General features: G+C 39.8%; 1 protein-coding gene across 5 annotated transcripts in view; it reads right to left on the bottom strand.

Annotated features, from left to right (window-relative positions):
* The window catches only part of CCDC85A (coiled-coil domain containing 85A), a 190054-nt gene that overhangs the window by 32406 nt on the left and 145042 nt on the right, over positions 1-12606 (bottom strand). For all 5 annotated transcript variants that reach the window (XM_026485566.4, XM_057308982.1, XM_057308984.1 and 2 more), the window contains exon 3: positions 4724-4800. In XM_026485566.4, the coding sequence (XP_026341351.1) occupies positions 4724-4800 (77 nt within the window). The remainder of the gene's footprint in view (positions 1-4723; positions 4801-12606) is intronic.

Raw genomic sequence — 12606 nt, 5'->3', positions numbered from 1 at the left:
CACCGACCTCCAAATTCACTCGGAACAGCAAGGCCCTCTCTGACCTCATTCTGTTTAGTATGAATCTCTCGTGCAGATATGGGTGTGTATGTACAAAACTAGGATTCTGAGGTATTTTGGAAATGTGTCAAGAAAAAGAAGGCTCTGTAAGATGCATTTTTTCCCCCATTTTTGATGGATTCCATCCATGGCTCTAAGAAAAATGGAATATTTACTTTAAATCAGGACTAGAATGTCTGATAAATCTTAGAGAGCTAAGCAAACCCAATGTTAATTAAAACAAATGTTTAAAAAAAGAACGACAATAAGATAAAAACAGATTTCGCAGCTTACTTAAACTGAATTACATAAATGGTATGAAATGACTAAAGGAGCTGCTGTGCATGCCAGAAGGACACTGAATAGGCCCACATCTTCGCCTGAGTCCATCCTTCATTAGCTGTCTGACCAGGACTATACTCCTAACATTCTGTGAATCTTGTAAGCCTTTACCTAAAAACTGGTGTTGTCCAACGTGACACGTGGGTTCTATCCAGCTTTGAAAATCTAGGATTCTTTATCCACAGAAAGTTTGTGATTATGCATAAATGTCTATACACAAAATAGGTACATTCCTTTTAAATTTGATATAAAATTCCTTGCATCTACTTTATACCATATTGGGTCTTTTATCTATAAATACCTATTTACATCATTGTGTGTGACTCCGCCTCATTAGATTTAAAAATTAATAAAACTTCATACACAGCAGCTACATTTATTTCACTCACATACAACCTTCATTTAAGGCTCCCATCATGTTAAGTATGTACACAGGGGAGCAGACAGGCCAGTCTGAGCAGCTTTAGCACTCTGTGTATTATGAGAGGTTCATTGCAATCCCATGAAATATTTTTGTATGTAATCAGTAAAAAATAAAAATAAGAAAAATAAATCCACATTAGTTTATGGGTTCAAGGAAGAATATCCTAAATTCAGGTGATCTTAATTTAATGATCATTTGTACCAACTTTCCAAAAAGCATTAAGATTCGCCGATGTTGTCACGTGTTGCAAGATTTCCTTCTTTTTTAAGGCTGAATAATATTCTATTATAGGTATATGCCACATTTCCTTTATCCATTCATCTCTTGATGGACATTTAAGTTGCTGCCACATCTTGGCTATTGTGAACAGTGCTGCAGTGAACACAGGATTGCTAATATTTCTTTGAGATCCTGATTTCAATTCTTTTGGGTAAATATCCACAAGTAGGATTGTTGGATCATATGGTAATGATCACTTGGTAATATGCCAAATGAAATAAGCCAGTCACAAAAAGGCAAATACCACATGATTCCGCTCACATGAGGTATCTAAAACACTCAAACTCATAGAAGCAAAGGCTAGAATGGCGGTTGTCGAGGCTGAGGGGACGGGGAGATGGGGTTTTGCTAATCACCATGTACAAAATTTCAGATATGCAAAATGAATTAGGTTCTAGAGATCTAATGTACATCACACCTATAAATAATAATTGTTATGCCCTTGAAAATCTGATAGGAGGGTAGGTCTCATTTGTCTTCCTATCTAATATATAATAAAGACATTTTCTTTTCAAGTAATAACGTAGCAAATAATACTGTGTTTTCTGTTATTATTTTAGGATTCTCTTGAAATACTGTGTTCACAAACTGGATTTAAAGTACTGCTCGGTGATTCTCGTGAGACATCGTAGAGATCATGGCAGAGCAAAGAGCTACATCCCACGTGGGCTCCGTGCTGATATTCCAACCACACCTCCTGGAGGCTCCTCTTCACCACTGGCTAGAACCGACTCAATCTTCACTACCTTTTTCTGTTTTTGAATAAAAAACCCTTCATTCTGGGACTTGGTAACTTTGCACGGATGTAAAACTGAACCCAAGCTTTATTTATAATTAGGCCTACAAGAGGCTAGGGGGAACCTTGTCATTTATAAATTAAGAAATTGAAGCCTTTTCATCTAACCGGAGAGAAATCCACAAGCACTTATTACACTCATCTTGTTTACTTTTAAATATGTATTGCTGGGGCAAAGTTGTAACTCTCAGTTCATTATACACAATTTTACATAAAGTATAAAAATAAGCATTAAGGAGATTTCTTCCTCCAGGAAAATGCTTTACATAATTAGTCTAAATGCTACACTATCAACGAAGAACCTGGCCGGGGCCATAAAAGAGATCCAATACACTTGGAATTCCAATCGCCAACTATACTCTTTTTCCTGTTTATCCAGTCAAGAGGATTTTTTTTTTTTTTTTTATAAACTTGGGAGTAAAACAGACTATCTTTTAATCAAGGCACAATGAGCAATTTCCTACAATGGGAAAATCAAGTGTTCAGATATTGAGACTAATTTATGCAGGGATGTCAGCTAGTCACATTGAATTGACCTTGCAAATCAGCTAACATCATGCAGTCAGAAATAGTTTCTGCAGGGAAAGCATATAATTATTTGTGATAGTACCAAGAACATCCAAGAATAAGTTGCATGCACCTTTGTGTTATCCGGTCCCAATCTCAGCCTTCCACGAATATTCCCTTTACAGGATTCTCACTGCTCTGAGATTCGTTTATTGTTTTCCATCCTCAGACCTCGTCTATTGTCTGTTCATTTCAGTTGTATTTATACAAGTACTTGCAATTGGTGGTCCTATCATACCTATCTTAGCTATAAATGAAGGGAACACTCCCAGATTTAGAAATTTAACAAAATATTGTTTTTGAACTGAGATCTATTGTATTCTTTGCATTTCAAACAATTGATTTTCTTTTCATGAAAGTACCCTGGACATGTAAAAAGCTGTTTAATTCTAAAGCATGGTTTCTCCATTTTAACATCTCTGAAATCAGCAAGAATCCGGCATGGTATAATCGACAACATCTCTTTTCGTTCTCAGTGGTCCATATGAGAATGGTGCATCCCACACCAATAACATCTTAAGATTCAGTAAAACATGATCCCTCCTAGCCTTTTCTTGTGGAGAAAGAAAACTTTCTTTGATAGAAAATAGCAATGCATTTAAAAACATACGTTTTAAGACTTTAGCCTGAAAAGTTGTTTAATCTCTTCTACTTCTCGACTGTGCAAGTACTTCGTATTTAAATATGCATACACTCGATACATCGAGTACGGTTGAAGACTCTTCTGATTTCCCTTCAAGACTTCTAACACTTGTACAGATTTTTACAAATCAATCCTGTAATCATTTTCATATTTGTTGTGCCTCTTTTTAAATAACATAGCACACACGCTAGCATTTCAATGTTCCACACGAGCCTCAATTCCCACTCAGAGGGAAATTAAGAAACAGATCTTTTCCCTCTTTTCATCTACATTCCCAGTTGCCCAGAGATGGTATAACCATACAGAATACTCACAAACCCTGATTATAGTTTTAGGTTTCTTGGAACGGAAAGAAGTGAGATGTTTTCAGTCAAGGGTCCTGGCACAGTCATACTGTGAATCCCATATAAAAGGACAAATGGCAAAGAAAAGTTTTAAAATGGAAAGTACAGAAGAGGTGAGAGAAAACTCTACCAGCAGGACCTATTTTATGATGCAAATAATCCCTTCTGTCAACATGGGTATTGACGTGTGCATAGTTCGAGAAAGGAGAGAGGTAGATTCATTTTATTTAATCATGATTTTTAGTCAGATGCCTGGCCAATGGAAGAAAGAGAAAGGCATTCTTAGGCGCAGTGCCTGACAGACCAAATCATCATTAAGGAGTGAAAGTAGTTTGAAAACAAAACGAGATTTAAAAGACCTAAAATATCTTTGCCAAGTGTTCACATTTATGCGTCTTCTCCTGAATTATAACCAGTCTCTGTCTTTTAATTTAAACTACTGTTTGCTTAGTTTTTTAGGGGTGAATTTTCCCTTAGTCACTCAGGAAGTAGAAATAATCACCAAAATGTGGAAAGAACACTAGTGACTAAATGCTTAGAAACTCCGTTCATAAAATATTAAAATACTTTACTGCCTCCATGTCTATAAAGGAAACCAACCCAGAATCAGGGGATTTGTTCATCTCCTCAACCAAACATTCCCTGAGAACCACCACCTCAGCCAACATCATTCTCACCAAGATATTTCGGCCCATAGAAATAATATTATAAGTAAAATATATGGTGAGGCATTAAATCCCGGAAAAAGTGCCACTTTATATTCACCAGAGAAAAGAAATTAAACCCCAAAGTGAAACTGTCAATTACTGTCATTGCTTTGTTGCACTGAAAGAGTTCATTTATATCACAAAGAATTTTAGCAAGTGCTAATTTAATTAAAATATGAAATCTTCAAACTACCTACAGCTTTCCCTAGCTCATAAATTAGCAAATTTTTTATATAAAGAAGAGTCCCTTCTCTATATTCACCGACTACATGCCTGATGTATATGACTAGTACTAGCAAAATATTTTCCATTTCTCTTCATTTTCTCTTTCTCTTGTTTTCTTCCTTCAAAATGACTTTGCATTCTGATTTCAGACACCTGCCTCCTTTGGTATCACACTTAAGAATTCAGATAATATGATGGTCATTATGGAAAGCAATCACACTCTACATTGATGAATGACTATTTACAAAATGATTCCTATCATTTAAAGGAGAAAATGTAATTGAGACTTTAAATTCCAGATAAAATGTTACAAGTCAAATGACACTGACTAGCTACAAGCTTCTGGAAGTCACCCACCTGGGGCAGCATGCGATTTTCTTCCTCCAGCTGTCTGACTCTTGCCTCCAGCTGCCTAACATAGGACAAGGTTGATTCTAAAATTAAAAAGAAAGAACTCACATTATACACACAGGTCTTGTTTAGTGCACTGTCAGGATATTTCTGGTTTGATTTATTCAAATCAGGTAGCGACGACGTAGTCTGTTATTTAAAAAAAAAAAAAAAAAAAAAAAGATTTCTCCCCAGAAAAACAGTAACAAAAGCCATTGAAACCACAAGCACTTTGAACAATCGTACCGTGTTAAGGACAATCAGAGGAATTTACTGGGGGTGACGTTGCAGGCCTTCCCACACCACGCAGACCTCAGAACATCAGACATCTTGAAGACACTTACTCCCTTTTCTACTTATTTTGGGCATTTTGAGCTTTCAAGGCGCTGTCCCCCACATAAGGCTTTTTGTAATGTTAATTATAGCCAACATAAATTACAAAGTCATATTAAAAATAGAAAATTAAAATATTTCCAATATCCAGCTCCCTTCATTTCCCAATAAATACTTCAAGTCTTAAATGCAACATTCATTCTTCTCCCCGATCTCCAGGTTTTACCACTATATAGTCCAGAGATTAGCTACCAGAGGGCTAAGTGGAGGGGAGGCTAAATTTTTACTTTGATTTTGGCTGAATGTGACACAGAACCAAGTTTTTCCCAAATCTTTACGTAAGCCAGGGGCTGACTTTAAATCTCGTTCTTGTTTTCATTTCTTCAGGAGCTCAGGTGTGTGCTGACTGGTAACAACCAGCATTACGCTTAGAGTCTGTTCCATGTGAACTCTAAAGTTCATAGCTTTACATCAGGAAAGGATTCACAGGTGAAGGCAAAAGGAGTTTCACTTTGAGAAACAAGCTGACAGGAAGTCTTCATTAAAGCAAAAATATTCACATGCATCACATAGCAACATAGCGGCCATGGATTCACTACCCAAAAATACACATATTTCAGGTAAAGTAAAATGTACATGATGATAGAATTCCTCCACCGTGTTTCCAGTTAATCTTAGAGTGGCATCGTTAATATTAAACTTCAGCACATGTTCTTCAGCGTCAGAAACATAAAACAGCAAGAAGCAAGACCAAGACGGTAGTGCATTGAAATGGTAAATATTTGGAGCCTCTAATAATCTGAAGTGAGAATGGATATTGATGCCAATTAATACCTTGATCTGAAATCATCACGGAAACGCTGTAATTTTTATATGGAAATTGGTTATACGAACTCAATTCCATTTTTGTGACCTTCAAAGCAGTAAGATAGCATTTTATTTTCTTAAAATACGTAAGAAACTTCAGTCCATAATTTGCAGACGTAACAATTAAGCTCATCCCTGGTGGGTTTACAGCATGCCTGTTTTCTTTCTTTCTTTCTTTTCTTTCTTTCTTCCTTTTTTAAGATTTTATTTATTTATTTGACAGAGATAGAGACAGCCAGCGAGAGAGGGAACACAAGCAGGGGGAGTGGGAGAGGAAGAAGCAGGCTCATAGTGGAGGAGCCTGACGTGGGACTCGATCCCATAACGCCGGGATCACGCCCTGAGCTGAAGGCAGACGCTTAACAACTGCGCCACCCAGGCGCCCCGACAGCATGCCTGTTTTCACAAATGTCTGCAGAAAGTCCCTATCACTGACATTAATATAACCACCCACCAATCTCGTACCAGTGGGCAAGACTCAGTTTTGAGCATCCCTCATACAAGCCAGAAACACAAGGTAAAGGAAACTGAAGACATTTCCTAGAAATATGCTCTCATTTTTTAGCTCAATAAAATGTTAAGAGTTTGCTCTATGGCCTCTTCCAAATGCCAAAAAAAAAAAAAAAAAAAAAAAAAAGAGGCATAAATGAACAAACGTATTAGTTTTATGAACCTGTCTTACCCTAGCAAATGAACGAGGGATTTGCAGATCAGAATATGAATGTAAACTGCCTGATTTACAGTTTTGCAAGCCCCACTCTCTACTCTAGAAAAACCACCACTTGATAAGGGCCGTCCAAGTGAAAAGTTGCTCAGAAATGTTCTACTTACACCATGAACAGATATAATTCCTTTCTCCTTTGTTCATAATTTATACCTTATCTTTATTGTCCCGAGACTGCACTATCCCCAAAGCCATGATACTTAAAGCAGCTCAAACGACTCTATGCAGAGTGCTTCGGGTGACATTTGAAAATGCCACTGAATGGATTTTAATTCAGTAACTATCTTCAGTCACTTTAATCTACTTCTCTTCTTAAAGTTTTTTCAGTTTACACACTCGATGGTTTCACAAAGTGTCTACCTACATTACGAAAGACCCAGCATGTCAGTTCAAAAAAGACGGGGTAAATTCCTGAATTTGGAAAACACCACTTAAGTCCAATTTTTAATATCAAGTTAAAATAGATGAAGTCCGCATCTTCGTTTCCAAGCATTCACTGCAAATCTAGGCTGGGACAGGAAAAAGATAGGAAACACTTTTAGACTGGTAAAATAATTTTTAAAGATTAGCTTTACAAGATAAAGGCAAAGCTAAGGAGAGTTTTGAATTCATTCATTCAAACATATTGACTGTGTCACTGCTTCGGGTCAGGCACTATTCTAGGGTCCAGACGAAGAGAAGGCCAGTTACTACAAGACTTAACATTTCTCAGAATACAAATTCTGCTTTAGGATTACAGGCGCGGTGTTCCAGAAGGCCCTGTTGTTCCAGGCTGTCTCTGTTGCAATTATTACTTAACAGTGCACCGGATACCACAATGAGAAAACGCCTCAGGGGGTGAGGGTGAGCGGAACAGGAAGTCTAGCTGAAGTGCATGCATAAATAAGCAAATTCACGCTGTTAGTTCTTTTATTCATCAAGAACCTGATTATACAATTCCTTAAGGGGAGTGGGGTAGGCAAACATTCTTCTGAAATACCACTGGGTCCTCAAGTCCCTATATAAAAAACCACTGAAGAAACTACCCAACCCTTCCACTGTGACGGAACAAACAAGAAACATTTTGTTCAGCTTTTAGGATTGAAAGATTTATTTGTTACTGCTTCATAGGCTAGCCAAGCCTGACTGCTAGTACATAGCCCACAATGGGATAGAAAATATGTAACCACTTTAAAGCAAGATGTAATAGGATAAAGTGTCAGAAACTCATACTTTTATTTTTTTAATTTATTTTTCTAAAGATTTTATTTATTTATTTGAGAGAGAGAGCACGGAGCGAGCCACCCAGGCACCTCAAAACTCCATATTTTAAAAATACGTCACAAGGTACATGCCAGTCCTAGCTCAACACTGGATAGAACACTGGAATAATTTTCTTGTAAGAAAGAAAAGGAGCCCCTTTTATGCTACCACATATTTGTCCATATAGGTACAACCCCTTCCCCAGGCTGCTTCTTCCCTTTTCTTCCTCGTTCCGGGGACGTCCAAGGTGGTGTCACCTATGAGATAAGGTGGTTTTCCATTTCACACGGAGGATGAGGACTACTGGTGTGCACTAACCTAAGAGAAGTATCTGGCAAGCACTGGAGTTCTTTTCTTCTTAACCGAGGTACAGCTGAAGTACAATGTTGTATTTGTTTCGGGTGACAACGTAGTGTCCCACAGCTCTCTACGTGACGCCGGGCTCGTGGTGTTCTTTGTTATTAAGTGATACCCGCACACACATGCACAGGAAGCCCTGAGTAGAATGTCCAATGATTTGAACTGCTCATCACATCTTCTACCCGTGGCTGACAGCTGGGGAGTTCAGAACGTCATTTTGGCTTTCAGAATTCTGAGAATGAGGCTCCGAAAACCAGCCAGACATCAGGCTATACTGGATCTACACAGATCTAATATGTTCCAGAAGGACACGACCTTTCAGAAGTATGTAACCAGTCGTGGGAGGGAAGAAGGGAGAATAAAGGGAAAGGTAAGGTAATGTGAAAATCAGTGCGAAATCATGTGAAACGTGAGCCCAGAAAGAGATCAATATTGGCTGCAGTTCTCGGGAAAGAGAAACTTGACCTTCACGGATCAACAGAAGTTGACAGGCCAGAGAGATGCGAGCGTAGCCACAGGATGGACAAGGACCAGAAGCCAAGAATGATCCTGGTATAAACAGGGAAGAGGGAAGGAGGCACATGAAGGAGGAGGAAGGGACACACTGGGGAGAAGGAGGAGAGGCCAAGCCACTTCCCACAATCCAGGGTATGAAAAGCCAACATCAAAACCCAGTTATGCAGATGGTGATTTGCTTTTAACGTCCCCAAAATGTATTTTCTCTTCCCACTGTGGGCAACTGAGGACATCGACCCACTAGAAAAGGTTAAGCTAACAATACCGATGTGAAAATCCAATGACAATGCCAAGATGTTCTTTGGATAAATGCTGGGCGTATTTCCAAAGCAGAAACAATTCATCACCATGTATCTTACTTTTCTTTGGACCTACATGTGAAAGTCCACAACACCTCTCACAACGAGACAAGTGTACAAAACAGTCAACGGCCACAAGAATTCCATTAAGTTCGTATCTTCTAAACGGAGCCAGTGTTAGAACTGAGATGTAGAACTTAGAGGTTTCCTAGTTCAGCCTATCCCTGATCCCCTGACTCGTTAGGCATATAAGAGAATAAAACCCAGAAGGTAGGAAACTTGGCCTCTAACACTGGGGATTAAATATATTCAGAAAATGTTGTTCTCTTGCTAGGGCATCACAGTGATTGCCATCTGGGGTCTTTTAATTCTTAAGTGATATCAAGCTTCTTATACAGATAAATGACAAGTTTTCCCTTTTTCTTCCTGATTTTAGATATTCTTTGTTGAGGGAACAGAAGGCTGGCTGAAGACAAAGCATAAGCCTACACCCTGCAACCTCTCTCCACCCCCACTCCTGGATGGGATATGTGATGTTCCTCCAGGAAGTTCCCAACTATCTTCACGTTAATGCCTTACTAGAGGGGTAAACAATCTTAACTTGACAATGGCAAGGCCTCTGGTACCCTTTGAGCCTTCTTTAAAATATCAAAGTACTTTCTCAACCTCGCTTTTTCCTTACCTCCCCCAACCCCATAGTATATAATCGGCCACCCCTCACAACCCGGGGCAGCAGCTCTTCTGTGCAAGGTCCTGTTCCTGTGTTTTAACAAACCACCATTTTGCGCCAAAGACGCCTCAAGAATTCTTTCTTGGTCATCGGCTCCGGACTCTACCCCACTGAACCTCACCTATATTCCACAACCTCATCATTCTTGACGAATCTTTACTTAAAACAACTTGATATTTTCCTTGGACAACATCCGGGACTTGATTTCACTTCATTTTTAGCAGAAATGCTTTCAATCATACAAAGTAGCTGGACTTTTTCCTCTGTTAGTTTGAAAATACTCTGCTCAAAACGTTAAGCCCTCTCATTTCCCCCTGCTTTCTGAAGCAGCGTTTCTCTTCGTAGGGGAACACCCACCCTTGGAATTACCCACGAATTACTCTGATTATTGTACATAAAAGGTTTATTGTTGGTAGTTGCTACTGTCTAAGGTTTGTCAAACTTCTGAGTGGTTTTGATTAGATGAAGTACCATCGGGTCTCCAAAATCTCAGGGCAGAAAATAAAATCTAGTAATGGTCCATTCTAAGACAAATTACAGCATTTGGAAGAGCATACAGAAAGAAAATCACTTGGAAGACGTTGGCGGCCATGGGTTTACAGATAGAAGCTTCTCGGTGGCTCACTCAGAGTCAGCCCCCTCAGCCAGAAAGAGTCCAATGACCACATGATTTAAATCGGAGGTAATCTCTTTGATAAACCCCAACTTCTGAAGACAGTGCTTGGATTAGTTCCAAATTAATCCCACCATCCACAGGCTTTTGCACATTCTTAAGGAAATTACTTCAGAACTATTATTTTTAAAAATTATTACTGTTCTGACTAGAAGTATTTCTCTTTTCCCTCAGGCAAGCAAAGGTCACCCTCCTACTTAGAATTCATATTAGCTCCAGAAATATAAGTGATTACATTTCTCACTATAATTTGATGCCTTTCTTATTAAAAAAAAAAAATCTTGTTGGAATCAGCATTCTCAGATTTGCGTGGATAATTAACTCTGACTGCCTTATTCATGGGCAGAAATGGGATTTCTTTTTTTTTAAACATAGGAAGTTTAATTGTCCTAAATAAGTAAAAAATGATGTCAGGTCTTGCTCCAGTCCATTATCTATGGGGCTGATTTTACTCTCAGACCCTTCCCACTGTGCCAGCCTCAAAGAGATAGGAAATATTTTCTATCCTGTTTCTCCCACGTAGAAACCTGGGCACTGGTTATTCACTGGCCCCACATTTCCTTAGGTCTGAGTCTCTCCGACACCTTCCCTTGGCCAAATACTCACTCCACTCTGCTTAGTGCCACACTCCTTATTCTTCTGTGCACAGAATGAAAACTAGCTTCCTAATGATTAAAATATCCCAAGATTGGCGTGTACTGCTTTGTACGATAACGGGCTTCACGTTATCGGAGGTGTTTGGAGAAAGCTCAGCAAGTGGCTGCAGAGATTTCTACCTAAGCATGCTCTCGGGCCGTTTCTGAAGTTCAGTGATCCTGAATTTTTAAATTCTTCCCATTCATGAAACTCTTCTCAACTCACTTGCTAATAAATCATGTATTGAGTGCCTTATGATTTCTCTTTATCTACTTTCTTCTATGTTATTTTTTCTCATGTTTTCATTTTTTTACCCAAATATGCTACATGAAAATATTCCCTCAACTTCACACGGAGACTGGTGGTGTTCCCTGCAGGGGTTTAATACAGACGTGCTGATTTACTTTAATACCGAGACTTCTTCACCCAACAGAGAGTGTCCTGCTGTGTGCCAGACGATGTCCTAGATACTGGGGATACAGCAGCAAGCCAAAGCGATAAGAGTCTGTGAGTTCGTGGAGCACTTGGGGGCAGTGGGGTGCGGAGGAAGACGGGCAATGAAAAGCAAATTCGATGTTTTGGGAAGGTGATCTGTGCAATGAGGACGAGACAGAGTACTGGTGTAGCGAGATCTGGGGAAGTACAGCTATGTTAGGGAGCGTGGCCCCGTTAGAGCTCTGAGGCTAAGGCCCTGCAAATAAGCCAACTATGTAAGGACCTGGGAGAAGAGAGTTCTAGGCCTGACGCAAGGTGAGTGCACAGGCTTCCCAGGCTGGGAAGCCTGACATTCTGGAATCCAGTTGTGAAGGGGGAAGTGACAGCTTCCTGCCCAGACGGATCCCTCTGTCTTGTCAACCTTCCTCCACGCCTTAAGTTTTTAAAACATTGTCCTCTTTTTGGTTTTTACCCCTTAGGCCTAGACTTAAACCTTTTGATCAATAGGCTTCTCTTGTGACAGAAACGTCTGCACTGTGTTCGCTTCCGCTCTCTCACACACACTGGTTCTCATGCACCTGGAAATCCTGTTGACCTTACCCCCAGAATATCCTGAAAACCCAGCCTCACCAGAGGCTTCTAATGGGTGTTTTTGCTTCTGTTCTTGCCTCCTTTCCCAGGTCCATTTTCATTCAAATTGTTTCAACCCACAGCGGCCAGGGTTTTCTTTCTGAAATGCTAAGCCTGCTCATTTCTTTCTCCACTAAGAACTCTGCAGGAACTCACCATTTTGCTCCACATAAAAGCCAAAGTCCTTCAAAAGTCCGGCAGGGCCCCATATGATCTGGCCACGCAGTAGCTGGCTGCCTTCACACCACCACACCCCGTGCTCCAGCCACGCTGCTGCCCTTCTGTCCCCAACACCCCAAGCATGCTCCTGCTTTCTCCTGTCCCTGCTTTCTGGAATGCTCTTCCTTCTCCCAGGGAGCTGCTCGACTGACTTCCTCACTTCCCAGAAGTCACTGTCCAAATCTC

The sequence above is a fragment of the Ursus arctos genome, unplaced genomic scaffold (assembly GCF_023065955.2).
Source record: "Ursus arctos isolate Adak ecotype North America unplaced genomic scaffold, UrsArc2.0 scaffold_8, whole genome shotgun sequence".
NCBI lineage: Eukaryota > Metazoa > Chordata > Mammalia > Carnivora > Ursidae > Ursus > Ursus arctos.
This window is presented reverse-complemented; position numbering and strand designations above follow the sequence as displayed.